Source organism: Nomascus leucogenys, chromosome 2 (assembly GCF_006542625.1).
Source record: "Nomascus leucogenys isolate Asia chromosome 2, Asia_NLE_v1, whole genome shotgun sequence".
NCBI classification, from domain to species: Eukaryota; Metazoa; Chordata; class Mammalia; order Primates; family Hylobatidae; genus Nomascus; species Nomascus leucogenys.
Window position 1 is genome coordinate 42469550 of NC_044382.1, and position 19751 is coordinate 42489300.

Here is a 19751-nt window from a genome sequence, read left to right on the forward strand (position 1 = left end):
AATGACCCTTGTCCAGGTCTCCTTGCTGCTGCCCCTCCTACCCCCATGACTCAGTCTGTTATCAATGCAGGAGCTAGAGTGATCCATTTAAAATGTAATTGAGTCTTCTCATTGTTTGCCTCAAGACTCCAGTGGCTTCCTATTTCCCTTAGAATGACAGCCAGTGTCATTATGATGCTCTCACCTCTCCACTCCATCTCTATGACCTCCTCTTCCACCATTTTCCACCTCACTCACCCTGTTTCAGCTCCCTGGGCTCCCTGCCTTGCACTGCTTCTGCATAGGAACGCTTGCCCTGGCTGTCTCCTCTGCCTGGAGAGTTCTTCCTGCATGGATCTACATGGCTCACTCCCTCACCTCCTCAGGTCTTTACTCAACAGTATCCTCCACAGAGTGAGGCCTTCAATCCAAGCGATTTAAATTTGCAAGTCCTCCTAACCCTACTGTCCTCCTAGTCCCTCTTTTTTGTTTCTCTGCATAACCATTAATGCCTCTGACAATACTATATGCTCTATTTTGTTTCCTGCCTGTCTCAATTAATACTGATATTTCTGTAATCACATAGATTTGTAGCTGACTACTTTCATCTTCTGTTTAACTGTAGCCCTCTCTCCACATGGCCATCTGGTTTTCCCAATCACCTCTTTCAATGGCCACTTGTGTTGACAATAACTTACTTCCCAATCTCCTCATCCTATGGGGCATGCAGGTTGTTCCTCTTTTGATTTACAGTTCTATAGGAAGGCCAAATCCAACTGGAAATACCTTCTTCCTTTCCTCCACATACTTTACCCAGTTCTCAGCAGAATTTTGAGAAAATTCTAGATTATCATTCCAGGATATTTAAGGTATGGGCAGAGAAAGTGAAAGCCACAAGGAGACTAAGAAGACAGAGCCAGAGGCAAAGAAACCCCAAGAGAACATAATATCAAGGAAGCCAAGTGAGGAGCAAGGCTGAGGAAGGAGGGACAAATTTACTGGCAGACATGTATATCCTGGAGAGCCATCAGATGAGGAAAAGACTGAATGAACCAGTGACCCTCACTCCTTCCAGCCTGGAGAATCTCTAACATCCACACATACCATAGGAACCTGTCTTTGTTACTTGCGTTATAAGCAGTGATTCCGAGGTAGCTGCAAGAAAGCAAGCTTATAATAAGCTTTTTGACTAGAGATTATAGCACTAGAGATGTTCATCTGAGGACTGTGTAATAATGCTAGTAGTTCCCAGAAAGCGGTCAGAGGCTTGGAAGCTAGCAAGCCTCTCCATAATGCATGAGATTTCTCCATCTTGAAGTAAATGCCCAGTATGGTAGTAAAATACATTTAAAATGCTAGATAGGAGAAGAGCTTGGGAGTGTGTCCCTTTCTTTTTGGTGGTTTTGCCTCTCTCAGTGGTGGCTGGCACAAAGGTGGAGCTCAACAATGTCTGTTGAGTGGGTGAATGAGTTCCTAACCAGTGACAGTAAGCTTGTTCCCAGTGGACGGCATGGCAGGAGACAGCACAGTGGACAACAAGGCTCCTGGGCTGCCTGTGTGGCTTTGGACAACTTACTTGCCACCTTCATAAGCGAGTCTCTTCATCTGTAAAGTAGGGATAATTATAGTAGCTATCTATCAGACTATTATGAAGACTTAGCATTTATTAAGTACTTACAAAGGGCTTGGCACCTAGAAGGTACTCAATAATTGGGGGCTACTATATTAGGAGGACGAAGAGGAGGAGCTTTGTTAGAAAATTTTTGATCTATTAATATCATCCTCTTGCCTGAAAAACAAATGAACCCCAAATGTGTCTGAGGCCCACATTTGTTGCAAACGACCTCCTACTGAGATAGTGTTTTGATGTTAGGACTTGTGGGTTCACAGCCACTAGGCATATTCTCTCTCCTGTGAGTTCAAACTGGGGACCAATGGTGAGAAGTTGGCCTGAGAGAACAGAGAGGCAGATGCAATGCCCTGGGACAGTAGCCCCTGGAGGCCAGGACCATTTAAAGAATATGCATACTTAAGTCTCACAGGACTTTGAAGGGGGAGCCCTTCTGAATATCATCTGAGGCAGGGATAGGAGTGAACTGCCTTTTAGCCTTTTAGCTGTCAAGCTCCATCTCCACAGCCTGCAGGACATTACTCAGAACCTGCCTATAAGAAGCTACTCATTTCCCTTGAGGCTTCCTGGCACTTCCCAGCCTGTTCCACTGCCAGGCACCCCTCCTTAATTATTAGTGAACTTGTTCTCTAGGCTCCACACATCCCTGAGTGAGGGGAATTTTGCCTGAAGGAGGCTCAAGTGTGGGGAGCGGGGTGGGGGTGCATGCTTACCCCTTGAGCCCTGGGCTCTAAACACTCCTCTGATTGACATGCTGGAGGCAAAAGGCCATGGGGCTCAGCTTGGATATAAAATGCTGAACTATCCTTGGCACTATGGAAGCAGGGGGCCTAATTTCACTCACTAAAATACTTAATTTCACACAATTCCTTTTTCATTAAGCATTCCTGCTGCCCAAACCCTTGGGCCCATGTTACTTTTACTTATGGCCCTGGAATAATTTAAATTCATTTGGGTGAATTAATATTTAAATCTAAGAAGACTCATGCAGACATTTGACCATGGAGGAAGTGATTCACAATGCCCAGTGAGAAGCTACTATATGGGTCAGAAAAGTTAGTTTTCTGAAAATAATTTGCATTTCAGATTCATAGAGCTTTTAGTACTTGAAGTTACCTCCAAACTCCAAATTCATTCATTTCAAAATATAGAATCTAAGACCCACAGCAAATCAAGGGACTTAGCCCAAGTCATACTCCTAATAAGTAGCCAAGCTAGAACTTGAACCCAGGGCTTCCTGAATTAAAGCCAATCACTCTTAAGTTACAGCCTGTGACTCTCCTAGTGCCAAGCTAAAAGCAGTTCCACTCAGACATTGAGAATTTTAATTTGAGGGTAGAGGAAAGCAACAAACACTATTTTTCTATCCATTAAAAAATTGATTTTTAAAATCCATTTAAAAAATACCTGTTGCACAGTCACAGATGAAAGTCTATTTCAGTGTTAAGAAATTACTTCACTGAATTATCACAAAAATTTTGATAGGGTATACTTGAGACATAGCTTTGTTAACAAAAAAGGAGGGGGCTGGTTCTGCCCTACCATTGTAGGGTAAACATACCTGCAATTTTTTTTTAATATTTCCTATTGTGGGGATTCCAATTTGATACAAATATGCAGATCTTAATTAAATAAAGCCATGATTCTTCTCCAAACAGCTGCTCTCAAATTACTTTTCTCCTTAGAAAACCATTTCAGGCCTGGCGTGGTGGCTCATGCCTGTAATCCCAGCACTTTGGGAGACCCAGGTAGGAGGATCACAAGGTCAGGAGCTTGAGACCAGCCTGGCCAATATGGTGAAACCCCATCTCTACTAAAAATACAAAAATTAGCCAGGCGTGGTGGCATGTGCCTGTAGTTCCAGCTACTCGGGAGGCTGAGGCAGAAGAATCGCTTGAACCCAGGAGGTAGGGGTTGCAGTGAGCCGAGATCACACCACTGCACTCCAGCCTGGGCGACAGAGCAAGACTCCATCTCAAAAAAAAAAAAAAAGAAAAAAAGATGGAAAGAAAAACATTTCAAATCCTTTTATTTCATGGGCCATTTTCAACAGAAAGGGAAATTTTCTGACTAAAATAGTCCCTGGGCATAGTCCCAGACAAGTAAAAGTCATCAGTTCATCACTCGAAAGTGCCCACATGTGGGCCTGTGAGCAAGCCAGCCAGGCTCTGACCACGGCAGAGCCCTCATTACTGTCTACTCCCAGCATCATCTATGACGCCAGGCTTTTTCAGCAGCTGGACCCTCAAAGACCACTGTATTATGTAGGCATCTGTGAGTGTGCTTGGGTTAAGGTCTGGGAAAAAGAAAGGAAGAAACACAGCAAATAGTTGGGTAGAACTGCTGGAGGACTATTGGATGGGCCTGCTTTGCTAGAGTACAGGGTGTATGAAAACTGTGGAATATCATAGGAAGGTATGACAGCCTAGCTTTGGAGTCTAGACTTTATCTTGGTATTATGAGGAATACACCACAGGTATCTGAAGACAGAAGTGACCATGATATGACCCAAACTTCATGAGGTCAGAGAATAGAGTTGAAGACTAAAAGAGCAAGATGGATCTGACATCCACTAGAGAAGGATCTGCAGAACTGCAGTGATCCTTGGTGACAGCCAGAAGAGTCAGGGGTGCAAAAGTGGGAATACTGGGTAAGGATATGACACAGTGAGGGTGGGAGGGATGGTGAGGCCAGCTTGAGGGATCCAGTAACCCACTAACAGCAGTCTCTCTCTATGGGGGGAATTCAGCTTTGAAGTTCTTAAGGAAAATTAGGAAGATATTCATCTGTGAGACATATGCAAGGAAATGAAGGACAAAGTTTCAGGGCTAGATGCACTAACTTGAGGTCAGAGGGAAGAATGGGAACGGCCAAAAACCTGGAAAGCTGCAGCCCTTAAGGAGTGGGCAGAGTTAGAAAAGCAGCAAAGAAAGCTGAGGAGGAGCAATGGGAGGGGCAGGAGGTGCCAAAGAAAGCAGGCCATCATGTCTGATGAACAGGGCCGAGGGACTGCCAAAAGAGGCTATCGGTGTTAGCCTCTAGGGAGCGTGTGGTCACTGAGCTGGAATTGTTTCACTCACTGACCAGCTGGTGATTCTTTTACCACGTGAATCCCTCTAAAAATACAGGTTAAGTGTAGCATTGTTCCACAACAAAGCTCTCCCAGGTCTGAGTAGTCATAAGACTCTTTGATGACATAAAATGTTCAAGAGTCTTTTCTAACTGATTTGAGCCCAATTTTATTTCCTGGAGAGCCAGAAGAGTATAGCGGTCAAGAACATGAACGCTAGGGGTAGACCTTTGGGTTCAAATTCCAGATCTCCTGCTTCCTAGCAGGGCACATTACAATCATCTGAGCCACTGACTCATTAGCTGTAAAAATAGGATAATAACAGAATGTACTTTATAAGATTGTTGCAAGGATTTAAGATAATACATATATACATATGGCAGTGCCCAGCACATAGTAGGTGCTCAAATTGAAACTGAATGGTTACGTTTTAATACAGGCATACCTCAAGGATATTCCAAGTTCAGTTTCAGACCACTACAACAAAACAAGTATCCCAGTAAAGAAAGTTCCAGGAATTTTTTGGTTTCCCAGTGCACAGAAAAGTTGCATTTACACTATACTGTGGTCTATTAAACGTGCAATAGCATCACGTCTAAAAAAAGTGAGTACCATAATTTTAAAATTACTCTATTGCTAAAAAATGCTAACAATCATCTGAGCCTTCAACGAGGCATAATCTTTTTGCTGGTGGAGGGTCTTGGCTCAATGCTGATGGCCACTGACTAATCAGAATGGTAGTTGTTGAAGGTTAAAGTGGCTGTGGCAATTTCTTAAGACAATAAAGTTTGCTGCATCAATTAACTTTTCCTTTCACTAAAGATCTCTCTGTAGCATGCAATGCAGTTTAATAGCATTTGACCCAAGGTAGAACTTCTTTCAAAATTAAACTCAATACCCTCAAGGCTTGCTGCTGCTTTGTCAACTAAGTTTACAGAATATTGTAAATCCTTTGTCATCATTTTAACAATGTTCACACCATCTTCACCAGTAGACTCTGAAGAAACCATTTTCTTTGCTCATCCATAAGAAACAATTCCTCATCCATTGAAGTTTTATCATGAAATTGCAGCAATTTAGTCACATCTTAGGCCCTACTTCTAATTCTAGTTCTCTTATTTCCATCACATCTGCAGTAACTTCCTCTACTAAAGTCTTGAACCTCTCAAAGTTATCCGTGAAGGTTTGAATCAACTTCTTCCATTTAATGTTGATATTCTGACCTCCTACCATGATTCTCTAATGTTCTGAATGGCATCTAAAATGATAAATCCTTTCCAGTGGTTTTCAATTTACTTTGCCCAGATCCATCAGAAGAATCATTATCTATGGCAGCTATGGCCTTATGAAATGTATTTTTTTAAAATAATAAGACTTGAAAGTCAAAATTACTCCTTGATCCACAGGCTGCAAAATGGATACTACGTTAACAGGCATGAGAACAATGCTAATCTCCTGCACATCTGGATCAGAGCTCTTAAGTGACCACATGCATTGTCCATGAGCAGTAATATTGTGAAAGAAATATATTTTTTCTGAGCAGTAAGTCTCAACAGTAGGCTTAAAATATTCAATATGCCATGCTGTAAACAGATATGCTGTCATCCAGGCTTTTTTGTTTCATTTATAGAGCACAGGAAGAGAGATTTAGCATAATTCTTAAGGGCCCTAGGATTTTTGGAATGGTACATGAATACTGGCTTCAACTTAAAGTCACCAGCCGCAGTAGTCCCTAACAAGAGAGTCAGCCTGTCCTATGAAGCTTTGAAACCAGGCACTGATGTCTGCTCTATAGCTCTGAAAGTTCTAAATGGCATCTTCTTTCAAGATAAAGCTGTTTAATCTACATCAAAAATCTGTGGTTTACTGTAGCCACTGTTATCAATTATCTTAGCTAGATCTTCTGATAACTTGTTGCAGCTTCTACATCAGCACTTGGTGCTTCACCTTGTACTTTTATGTTATGGAGATGGCTTCTTTCCTCAAACCTTATGAACCAACCTCTGCTAGCTTCAAACTTTTCTTTGGCAGCTTCCTTACCTCTCTCAGGCTTCAGAGAATTAAAGAGAGTGAGGGTCTTCCTCTGGTTTGGGCATTGGTTTAAGGGAATGCCATAGCTGGTTTAATCAATCACTCATGAGTTCACTGGAGTAGTACTTTTAATTTCCTTCAGCAACTTGTTCTTCGCATTCAGAACTTAGATGTCTGGCACAAAAGGCCTAGCTTTTGGCATATCTCAGCTTGTGATACACATTCCTCACTAACCTTAATCATTTCTAGCTTTTGATTTAAAGTGAGAAATGTGCAACTCTTCCTTTCACTTAAAAGCTTAGAAACCACTGTAGGATTATTAATTGGCCTAATATCAATATTGTTGAAATACTGGGAATAGGGAGGCCCAAGGGGAGGGAGAGACAGGGAAACAGCAGGTCAGTGGAGCAGTCAGAACACACAAAACATTTATTAAGTTTGCCATCTTATATGGGAGTGGTTCATGATACCCCCAATCAGTTACAATAGTAACATCAAAGATCACAAAGATCACTGGTCACAGACCAACCATAATGAATATAATAATGAAAAGGTTTGAAATATTGTGAGAATTACCAAAATATAACATAGAGACAAAAAGTGAGCACATGTTATTGGGAAAATGGCATCAATAGACCTTCCCAACACAAGGTTGCCACAAACCTTTAATTTGAAAAACAAAACAGTACCTGTGAAGCACAATAAAGTGCAGTAAAACAAAGTATGCCGGTAATTTAAAATAATTTAAATAGTATTAGTAATAATTTAGTAATCAGTAAATGTGAAGGTATTGAATAGCATTATTCAATAGAAATATAGGGCAAGCAACAACTGTGAGCTATATAGATAATTTTTAATTTTCTAAAAGCCATATTATAAAGACAAATGGGTGAAATTAATTAACAATATACTTATCATATCTAAAATATTAATCACTGTAACATGTAACTGATGCAAAAAATTATTAATGAGATACTTTGCATTCTTTTTTCATAGTAAGTGTTTGAAATCTGGTGTGTACCCTACAGCACATCTCGAACTGGACTAGACACATTTCAAGTGCTCAGTATCCACATATGATTGGTGGCTATGGTATTGGACAGTATAGGTCTAGAAGGATACTCATCAACTATTAGCTCAGGCTACCTCACAGGGATGGCTTAGAGCAGCGGTCCCCAACCCCTGGGCCGCCAACTGGTACCAGTCTGTGGCCTGTTAGGAATCGAGCTGAACAGCAGGAGGTAAGCGGTGGGCAAGCCAGCATTACTGCCTGAGCTCCAGCGCCTGTCAGATCAGCAGCGGCATTAGATTCTCATAGGAGCCTGAACCCTATTGTGAATTATGCATGTGGGGGATCTAGGTTGCCATCCTATGAGAATCTCATGGCTGATGATCTGAGATGGAATAGTTTCATCTGGAAACTATCCCACCCTCCACCCCCACTCCAACCCCACCCTGTGTTAAATTGTCTTCCATGAAACTGGTCCCTGGTGCCAAACGGGCTGCTGGCTTAGAGGAAGGCTGGGGAAACTAGTAACATTTTGTTTATATACTTCTATATTGTTTAGTATGTAACAATGAGGACATATATCTTTAAAATCCAGTAAGTTATGAAAGAGTAAGAAAAAATCTAATAACCCTAAATGTATGCTCATGACACAGAAATACAGAAGCATTCTAATCTGGGATTTAAAAACAAAACAAAATAAAAAACTGGGTTCTATGTCCAAAAAAAAACCATAGTTCTAGGTTCTTGGGGCATTTCTGTAGAATTTGGGACATGGAGGGGGGTGCCTTCAGAAAGCCCTTTACAATTCCTGGACCTCAGTTTCCCCATATTTAATTTAGGACTGATTGATTCTTTAAGGCCTCCCAGTTCTTAAAGTGTATAAGTGTCAGCAACTGTATTTCTCCTATATTCCCTCCAAGAATCTATCAACGAATGAGAACTCTGTCCTCACTTCCAGGGACAGTGTATTTGTAAGCGCAAGGCCAAGTCTCAAGAGTCTCCTGGGTCTAAATCTGTCTTTGAAAACACGTTTCTGTCTGCCTCTGGCTATCGACGGCCCCAGCTCCAAAGAGCTAATATTTACATTTGTACTCTGGTTCCCTCCATGACCTCATGCGGTCACAAATGCCGAGAGAAACGAAAAATGAGCCCGGCCTTCTCCTCCCACAGGAATGATTTGGTCCGAATGCAAGGAAATCTGGGAGGAGGGGCCACGGGAGTACGTGCTGCACTTGTGGAACCTGCTAGATTTCGGGATGCTGTCCATCTTCGTGGCCTCCTTCACGGCACGCTTCATGGCCTTCCTGAAGGCCACGGAGGCGCAGCTGTACGTGGACCAGCACGTGCAGGACGACACGCTGCACAATGTCTCGCTTCCACCGGAAGTGGCATACTTCACCTACGGTGAGTCGGAGGGTGCTTCCCCTACTCCATTCTGGCGCTTCCGGGACGTGGGCCTGGTGCTTCACTGTGGCTGGTGAATTTGTAACGTCATTTGTAATCAAGTGGCCCATGAACTGTAACGCAGCCAACTTTGGCAGTTCCACAGTCAGTGCAGAGCATCCTTTCCACCTCAAAAAAACCCTTGGTCCTGGGAGTGTAGCCAGCAGAATAGAACGTGGAATTAGTGACTTTGAGAAATGAATCTTTTTGTGTTAAGGATGAGTTTGTTTCTGAAAGGCCCTTGGGAACATTTCTGTAGTTTGTTTGTTTTTAAGAAACGTCTTGTTTCTGATGTGCATCCAGGAACACTAAAGGGATATGTATATGCGGAAGAATTTTCTTTCTATATTGGATCCCTGTGTTTTGTGCAAAAATAAATCCTGCTTTCCCAGTTATTGCTTGGTGGCAAGATACATTCTTAGAAGATAACTTAATTACCTTAAGTCTTGCAAAACACAAAGCCTTACAGTTTGATGTAGTAGATTGAGACTTTAGGAATACTAATAATAGTTATAACATATGTTTATTGACAACCTACTATGTGCCAGGAACTGTGTAGACATTTTATACACACAATTATAATTCTTGCAAATAGCCCGGCAAAAAAGGGTCCTTCTTTTGTCCCTATTTTAAACATGAAGAATCAGGTTTTTATAGCAGGGTTTATAATTTTCCAGAAAATACAGGATTGCCTTGTATAGCAGGGACTCCTGGCCTGACGTGATTTGAAAATCATGCTGAATAGCATAGTAGTTATGTCCCCAAGCTTTGGAGTAGAAGAGACCTGGATTCAAATCCTAGTTCGGTAGTTTACTGTGAGATCTTGTTTACTTAACTTTTCTGAGCTCTCTTTTCTCATACATAAAACAGAGATAATAATACCTATGTCAAAAAGTTTGTTTTGAGGGTTGAATAAAATAGTGTATGTGAAGCGCTTTGCACTCTGCTGTGAAAATAGTAAATGCTCACTTAATGGTAGCAGCTATTGTCTGCTTACTTATTTTAATGTAAGTTATGTCTTACTACTACCTTTTGGGTCATTTTCTTGTTCAAACACTGTAATTTCTGTACTGAAACTGAAAGATGTTAAAGGTTGAAGGACCAGTAGATACTTGTTAACAGTGAAAAGCAGCTGGACACTTAGTAGGCATTTGTTAATGGTAGCTGCAACGTCTTGAAGGGATTGAGTGTTGAATGTCCCTGTTACATGAAGCCGGATGGCTCCGGGACCACCGAATCTTTGTGGTACGATACAACAATGATTCTGTGGTCAGATACAACAATGATCTGCAGAGGGTTGTTCGTGTAATGCAAAAGTTGAGTAACTGCCCATTTTCAGTGTAGATTATGTTACATGTAAATGTGGTAGAGAAATCTCCATTGAGAAATGGAGAGTCTTGTGGTATTATAAATCATCCACCCACCCCCCCCTGTGCCATTTTGGGGTTTGGCAAATTCAGACTTCCTTAAAGCAAAATAGCTTGGATATTATCCTCTCTGTCTTGTTCAGGGTTCATCAAGGAAGGATGAGAGAATATTGATCCTGCATTATGTACTTTTCTTAGTGCCAGGATTCAGGCTGCAGTATTGTCCACTTCTGACTTCTGTTGCTTTATGGGTTGTATTAAGGTCTCACCCAACCCAAAGCATAGTACGTTGTTGCTCTTGTATTTGCGGTTCACGCTGTGCCCTTGGAAATCCTTTGGATTTCTGGCTTCACTTGTGCTCCAGTTACAGGGCAAGAGAGCCCTCTTGTGGCCAGCTGGACAGTGGATCCTTCCAACCTCTGCAGCACCAAATGCGCAGATACCAATTTTTCAGGTTGTGATAGGGCAATTTTTCTCTTGGAAATAGCTCTAAGGAGAAAACCCCTTTGTCCAAATCATCACAGTGCTGTTCATTCTACGCTCATCACAACTCTTTACAAGTCAGTTGAAATATAATATTTTTCAATATAAGTCCTGACCTAGTCACCAGGATCTGACAACAGCTAAATCTATCTGAGTAGATTATGAGAGTGTCTTGTTATTGTGACTGAGGTTTAAGATGGTGAGCTAGAGGCTGCAGAAACAAAGAATTCCTTTTTTTCCTTCTGTTTAACGGGTGAAGTTATGTCTTATTTTATCTTATCCAAATATTTATCTATAGAAGATGACAGATATATTGGAAAACATATAATTTATTCTGCTTGCTAGTCTTTCATGGATTTTTGAGGTATGACCTTGATGAGAACATAGAATCTGTAATGTTATTATATTTCCAAATGCAATTTAGAATCACTCCATGAAACTTTGTGGCCTGGCTTCCTTTACTAAAGGTTTCTTAACTGCTCTCTATTATTATAATTATTTAACAGAGCCTAGTTTTGAAAATAAAGAATAAAAGCCTTCCTCTTCAATCTCCCTTGGAATGCCACGAATTGCTATGTAATATCCTTGCTATCTGCATTTACCGGGCTCTGAAAAGGACCCCATACCCTAAATCCAATCTTAAAATTGGCAATAATGATATCTACTCTACAGGGCTGTTGTGAAAATTACAGCTAATGTAAGTGTAAGTGCTAATTTAGGTTTCTCAATGTTTCTCAATTAATGTTTCACTCAGCATTTCTCAATAGGGACACTATTAGCTTTTCCAGCAGGGCAGTTTTCATTGTACAGATCTGTCTGGGGCACTGCAGGACATTAGCATCCCAGTAATACTCCTGTTCAGTCACTGTGACAACCAGAGACACCCCCACACATCCTCCATGAGAGAAGTGCTGCCCTCACTTGAGAATCACTGACATGTAATAGACAGCTGATTCGTGATAGATGCTGCTCCTTGTACCATAAGAACTGCAATAGGAACACTTTGCAGGTTTGCTCTGCTGCAGAAATACCCATAGGAGAGCTTAGGCCCTTGTGGTCACAGTGACCACAAGCAGAGCCTTCCCAGCTCAGGATTAGTCCTAGGACCCTTGCCTACTTGGAACAGGGCTGTCGTGGCAAACCCGCCTGACTGGTCACCACTTTTGGGGCCTTAGCTTTATCAAGGAGCAAATATCCCAGCACACAGTACCTGAGGAACAAAACCCAAGAGTATTTTCTCAGGCATGATCCTTTAGATTCCTGGTCCCCATGTGAGCTTATTTGTTTGGAGCTGTGTCTGGTCTAAACTTGTGGTTAAAAGTTTATTCAGTCATTTGACAAACATTTATCTGTACCTGCTGTGTACCAGACCCTGTGCTGAGCACTTTACATATATGATTTCATTTCATCCTCTCCACAGTCCTGTGAGATAGATATTATCCATAATTTAGAGATGAGGAAAATAAAGCTCAAAAGGTTAGTTAGTTAGTTGTCTCTCAGAGTCATGTGGCCAGTAGGTGGATGGGCCACATTCAGCCTCAGGGCTGTCTGACTCCAAGTCCATGCTCTTGCCCATCTCTCTCCTCGCGCTGCCTCCCCAGTGAGTGGGACAACTCCTGAGCATAGAGCTAAACACTGGTGAGGGAGACAGAACAGCAAGTGGCCTGGTGAGTGCCAAGACATGGAGGGTGTACAGGATACAATGGGAGCACAGACGGAAACTGGGAACCTGCCCAGCCCATGGTGAGGGTAAGGGGGATCACAGAAGGCTTCCTGAAAGAGGTGATGCCTGAGCAGAGTCTTAGAGGAGGATTAGGAATGAATCATACTTCGAAGTGAGAGAAGAGTGTTCCAGGCAGATGGTCCAGCACATTCCAAGAGGGAGGGTGGCAACTTCTGGATACTGGGATTAATTTAAGGACAAGGACAAGAATGGCAAATGATGCAGTTGGAGACCTCTAAAGATGCCTAACTGGTTTCTCTTCTAGAATAGATCCTGTGGCCTAGTGAGTAACCCAGATTGTTTTCTTTTAGCCAGGGACAAGTGGTGGCCTTCAGACCCTCAGATCATATCGGAAGGGCTTTATGCGATAGCCGTCGTGCTGAGCTTCTCTCGCATTGCATACATCCTGCCAGCCAACGAGAGTTTTGGGCCCCTGCAGATCTCGCTAGGGAGAACTGTGAAAGATATCTTCAAGTTCATGGTCATTTTCATCATGGTATTTGTGGCCTTCATGATTGGGATGTTCAACCTGTACTCTTACTACCGAGGTGCCAAATACAACCCAGCGTTTACAACGTGAGTATCTGAGGGCTTTCCCCTGAGGTTCTCCCAGGGCTTCCTGGGAATCCTTGGGAGTCTCCTGAAGGTGGCTTCTTGCAGAGACTGTTGTTTCCTTGCTATCTCTCAAGGTTAAAGGCAACTTTATTCAAGGGTGGCTTAAAGTTCAGTTTCTGGAGTTGAACAGAAGAGTTGAGTTAAATCCTCACTTTGCCACTTACATTCCGTGTGACCAAGAGCATGTTCCCATTTAGAAAAAAAAAAATCACACGTAGGAATGCTACGTTTTCTAGGATTTGACATTTTCAGCAATCAGGAATTACTGTATTTCATAAATGGAAAGACCACTACTAAAAACAGAATGCCATTAATGGAATGTTGTCTTTTGTTTCCAAAGTTGATATACTAGAGTGACGTGAAAATAATAATAAAAGCGAGAGATTTTGTGGTAAACTTTGGGGGTAAAGTTAGGACTGCAATCCATGAGTTGTCTCAGGGTAAACAATGCAGCAGCAAGCATGCTGGCGAGTATTCTTGGGGCAAAGGGGAAATGGGTTAACATCTCTAAGACTTCATTTTCTCATTTTTAAAATGGTGATAATAATAGTACTTTCTTCATAGAGATTGTGCAAGGATTCAGTGAGATGATGTAACTCATGTAGTAAACTCTCAATATGTGGTAAAAAAAATATTATTACTATTATTATTGTCTTAGCCTGTGTTACCTAGAAAACAGAACTCTGGGTAAAAGTTGCATGCTAACACTTTATTAGAGCGAGGGAGTTGCAATCTAAGGGAAATAAGACTGAAGGAAAAAGGAAAGTGAAGAATGGGAAGAGGGGAAGCAAGTACAAGGTGTTGCTGCATGAGAGGTGTGTGAAGTGAGGATGGGGAAAGCAAATCCAGGCAGCTCCCTGGCCACCGTCCACCAGAATACACAGCCTGGGCATGATGGACCTCTCCAGGGGGACTATCTGGAAAGACCACATCTCAGAATAGCCCATCAGGCTGAGAAACAGAGAATTTATCATCCAGATCAGTCCCATCTGCTGTCTCTCATTAGTCACTGCATAGGACATTAACTCACCTACACTTCCAGGGCAGCCCTGGGGAAGACATATCCACACAGCATGGGAGGCAGGTCTGTGAGCGGTTGCAGGTCACAGCTCTCCATGCCTGGCTGGGCAAGCCAGGTCTTGTGTGTGGACACCCAGCAAGTCCTGCAGCATCATGTGCCTCTGCAGAAGGAAGGAAAGCCCATGTGAGAGAGGCAGGAGGCATGCAGCCTGAACATGAGGCAAGACACTGAAATTGGGGTCCAGAAGTAGCTGCTAGGGGTGCTCCAGAAAGCAGGCAGAGTAACACAATGGCATGCACATCCCCCACCGTGGAAGTGATGATGGAGCTCTCTAAGCCTGTGTCCACAAAGATCCAAAGCTCCTCCCCTGGGGATGGGGTGGGGGGGGCAGGATGCCAGATAGTCTCCTGGAGGGCCAGCCATCAGTAGCACCGAGATGGGTCTAGTGGAAGAGTGTGGAAGACCTGAATATACTTCCTGACACAGGCATATACTGGCTGGTGAACTTAAGTCATTTGATTTATCTGAGTCTCTGTGTCTTCGTCTTTAAAATGAAAATAAGATTTCCCACCTTACTCACAAATACCTTTATGGATAAATGAGGATGTTTACATAAAGTGCCTGAAACACTTTATGTAACGGAAAGTGTTACTTTCTGTTTCACTTTATGAAACAGAAGTGTTTCCAGTCCATGTCCTGCCCCAGACCCACTCAGCTCCAGAACTTCTCCTTGCCTTCACCAAGCTCTTGCCCAAAATCTTGAAAGGAGGATAGTCAGGTTTTCAGCCTTGTGGAATGCCAGCACAGCAGCCAGTATCAACGGGGCTAAGCACTTCCTGACACTTGTCCCCAGGAAGCCCTGAGTGGCCTAGAATGTCAGTTTTCCAGCTAGTAGAAATGGCTCTGAGCCCTGCCCCTCAGACTCCCTGAGCAATTTCCAGGTCACAGCAGGGCCTCATCTTACTCTTCTGGAGAAATCACCCATTAAGGTAAGATACTTGTCTCTGAGAACCAAGTACAATGAATTCTGTGCCACTGAGCTCAGAATTACGGACTGCACTGCCCCACCCAGCTGAAACTACCTAAAAGAGTGGGACTCTGGTGCTGCTGAACCACAGAAGCTGTTACTCCCTGAAGCAAAGTAGTTTGTGTGTCACAGAGAAAAGGTGCCAGGCCCAGTGCTGAGAAATGCACCTGAGAGGTGCTTGGCTCTGCTCCTCAGCCCACAGGCTATGTTGGAGCCTTGGTACCCCATGGACCGACAGACTAGGTTTCAGTCTGAGCTCGGCCTGTTACTGACTTTGTGGCCTTGGGCAAGTGCTTAAATCCCTTGGGCCTCAATTTTCCCAGCTCCGAAATGAGAATACTAAGAGAGCCAACTTCACAGGATTGTTATAAGGATCCAATAAGAAGAAATATGATCAAATGCAATGCTGGGCATAAAGTGAGCCTTCAATAAATAGTAATGATGATAATGGAGATGGTGAATAATTTATCCTCAGGGAAGAATAAATTGCAAGAAAAGACACCTGAGTGCTGAATTGGTCTATAGCGCCCTTTCTGGTGGACAGCTTACACACTGTCCACCAGCACAGGCCAAGCACATTGTTGAATCAGCTGGACTACTTTATATCACTCCAATACTTAGTGATTAACTGCTGAAGGAATAGAATAAGTTTCAATCACCCAAAAGCAAATTTGCTCTAGATCCGCTAAAGGTAAAACTAAATGTATCCACTCCACATGGGATGCGTTGCTACTGAACATGGAGAGGATGTCAGCCAACAAACGAAGGCTCTTACTTTCTGTGATCAGACCCTGGTGTCCCTCCTGTGTTTCTAGCCTAGCATGGTGCCTTGCAAAGGTTGTTTGCTCATTAAATGCTTTATGAACAAGAATGAGGGAATAAACAGGAGAAAGGAAGCCAGAGTCAAAGTAGTCAAATAAACAGTAGACTGGGCATTTGACAGCGTGGACTTCTGTCCTGCTCCTACTGCCCAGAGTGTTCAGTGCAATCCCTCTTCCCTCCTCTACAGAGAGCCTGTATCACCAGCCCACAGTCCCTCACTCCCTCAGAAGATCAGTGCCATGACACACAGAAAAATGACAAAGGGGCCAGGCCTGGTGGCTCATGTCTATAATCCCAACGCTGGGAGGCTGAGGTGGGAGGATCCCCAAGAGTTTGAGACCAGCCTGGGCAATATAGTGAAACCTCATTAAAGAAGAAAGAAGAAGAAGAAGGAGGAGAAGGAGGAGAAGGAGTGAGAGGAAGGAAATAAGGAAGGGAGGGAAGGAGAGAGGGAGGGGAGGGGAGGGGAGGGCGAAAGAGAGAGAGAGAGATTATGACTTTAGAGTAGGGCTGACCTAGCCACAATTCTCAACTAGATGCAGCACAGCTAATCCATACAGGGAGGAAGGCAGGTGGCTTGGGTTGGGGTCTTTGGGATTAGGAAGAGTCATGGGGAAAGGCAAACTGAATGAAGATTTCCTAGACACAAGGGACCCAACCAAGAGGACCCCAGGCCTTCTAGGATAGGGAAGAGGAGAAAGGGTGGGGAGGCGGCAAGCACAGTGAAGAAAGGACAGGAGATTTATCGCCTTGGCAGTTGCTGAAATGGGATGTGTAGCTGTGAATAGGATTTGATTGAACAGGAAAACAGTCAATAGAGCAGTGAAGTGGAGAGAGAAAAGAATGGATTTTTGTAAATGTCATCTTTTACCTTTTGACTGCTCTCTGGAGCATGTCACCCCCAAGAGATCTTCTTTGTTAATTAAAAAAAAAAAAAAGCCATGTGAGAATAAATGAGACTCGTGTCTTAGGATACTCAAAGCTGTTCTGAGTGCCAGCCATGCTGATGATGAAGTCAAACAGCCTCACCAGGCGAATGTTTGCTCCAGAGCAGCCCATCCCCAGGCCACCCTGCCCAGCTCATAATCTTCCCTTTGACCCACCCACAGGTGAGTGGCCTGTTCTCTGTGGAATTTTGAGCTTGTAGGGTAAGGCAGGAGTCTATAGAACTCGGCATCTGTTTCTATAGACTCGGCAGACCCAATCCTACAGAAGGGAAATTTGGGTTGGAGCACACTGCAGGTATCCCCCCAGCCCCACTTTTGACCTCCCCCCAACCCCATTGCTGCCATGTCCAAGGGCAGTTGGAATCTCTAAAGACTGTTCAGGAGTCCACTTCGAAAGTCAGCTGTTAGGAACCTACAGAGAGCTTTTTCATATGAGCTCTGCTCACCCTAGGGGTGCAGTCCCAGGCCAGCTCACAAAAACCAGTCTTACCATGTTGTAGCACTGTCCCAAGGGGAAGAGGTAGGGCAGGCACTCTAAGACAAAGGGAAATAAAAGAAGAAAGACTTCTCTACCAACTGCAGCCCCCAATCCTCAACCAAGCCCTGCCCTATCGCCCAGAGTATTCCAGTTCTAAAATCACATACCGCCTCCCTCCGGCCACTCCCAGATTCTCATTTTCTCCATCTGGCAGACCTCAATGAAGAGGCTAGAAGAAAATTGATGGATTAAATTGGTTTAGCCCAAGGTGTGGATAAATACACAGTATGAGCAGCCTTAACAGATCAGTGGTTCTCAAACCACATCAGAGTCACCTGGGGAGGTGGCTAAATGTGGGACTTCCCAGGCTCTTCCTCTTAGAGAGTGTAATTACAGTAGTTCTGGGTAGGACCCAGAAATCAGCACTAACAAGCCCCTGGAAGATTCTGGTACAGATGGTCTAAGATCACAGTATGAGAAATGCTAATCTGATCCAACCTCATCATTGCACCAATATGGAGATGGAAGTCACTCTCAGCTCTGTGTACTTCCAAAACAAGGAGCTTGTTAACTTAAGTGAGTGTCTTAGTGGGATTTCAGGCTCTATGCAGGCAATTTTTTTTAAGCACAAGCTACTGAAGAGGTAGCCAGATCCAGTGGGAGCAAGCCCCAAAGTCAGATCCTATGAATAGTTCCTAATTTTTCAGCCTCCTTCCACTTCAGAACCAAGAATTTTCTCGAAGGTCTGGGTTGTTTTTCATAGCCACTTCTGTGTCCAGCGCTGGCCTGAGGGGAGGAGCATGGGTCACTAGTTGGTGAGCTGGGGCCTGTCTGGGCATGACAGATAGTACACCTGCTGGCAACTCATTATCTCCAAGCCACTTCTATTAGAAACTGAAAATGACCACAGGCGAGGAAAGGAAAAGTGTTCAGACAAGGTTTATGCTCTCAGAGTACAAAATCGAAGTATCCCAAGACATGGGTAAGGAAGTGGAGAGAAAAATCGCCTGAGAATACACTTCCTTTAATAAAGTCTTTAAGAAAAGTTCTCAGTTCAAACTGTTAGGAATTTTGTGATTGGAGACATATTTTTAACCTTATCATAAAAGTCAGTAGACAAATAGGATTCGCTTTTTGGAGGTTTGTTTTATAGCCAACTTTGCTGAAATGCACATATTCCATAAAGTGAAGACTTTCTGCTTATGTTGTATGGAACTCCTGGGGTCCCAGCACTCTTGTTACAGGGTTAGAAAAAGAGCAATAAAAGGTCCATGGCTCATAGATGAAATACAGCTGAGTGACAATGCATAGAAAAAGGGTGCCTAGGCTGGGCGCGGTGGCTCACACCTATAATCCCAGCACTTTGGAAGGCCAAGGCAGGTGGATCACTTGAGGTCAGGAGTCTGAGACCAGCCTGGCCAACATGGCAAAACCGCATCTCTACTAAAAGTACAAAAATTAGCCGGGTGTGGTGGCTCGCACCTGTTTTCCCAGCTACTTGGAAGATTGAGGCAGGAGAATCACTTGAACCTGTGAGGCGGAGGTTGCAGTAAGCCGAGATTGTGCCACTGCACTGCAGCCTGGGTGACAGAGTGAAACTACGTCCAAAAAAAAAAAGGGGGGGAAGGAAGGAAAGAAGGAAGGAAGGAAGGAAAAGGGTGCCTTTCGGAAGGAAGGAAGGAAGGAAGGAAGGAAGGAAGGAAGGAAGGAAGGAAGGAAGGAAGGAAGGAAAAGGGTGCCTTTCTCATACCCTAGCTGGTGACTGTGATGGGACAGCTACACAGAGAATAGGAGGGGCCGGAGGCAATGAGGTGGTCCAGAGTAGGAAGTGAAGGGTGCTCTAACACAACCCATGGTGGGCCCCTGTCTCCCCTTTGGGTGAACTTGGCCTTCCAGACTCAATCCTGATTGGAGACTAAATGGGGGTTCTGTTTCTCAAAAGATCATCTCAGCCCATCTTTTCTATAGGCTGTTGTGAAGTCAGCTTCATAGCATAGCTGGGTTGAGAGTTTTCTAATCAAAATAATACCTCTGTTAAGGTTGTTCTGTCTCCCCAGGAATCATTTTAATGGAAGTAGCTTCAGCAATGCTAGGCAAAATTAGAAA

General features: G+C 43.5%; 1 protein-coding gene across 3 annotated transcripts in view; it reads left to right on the forward strand.

Annotated features, from left to right (window-relative positions):
- TRPC7 (transient receptor potential cation channel subfamily C member 7) overlaps positions 1 to 19751 on the forward strand; it is a 197390-nt gene that overhangs the window by 151291 nt on the left and 26348 nt on the right. For all 3 annotated transcript variants that reach the window (XM_003266416.3, XM_003266417.3, XM_003266418.3), the window contains 2 exons: positions 8890 to 9123; positions 13047 to 13311. In XM_003266416.3, coding sequence (XP_003266464.2) covers positions 8890 to 9123; positions 13047 to 13311 — 499 coding nt within the window. The remainder of the gene's footprint in view (positions 1 to 8889; positions 9124 to 13046; positions 13312 to 19751) is intronic.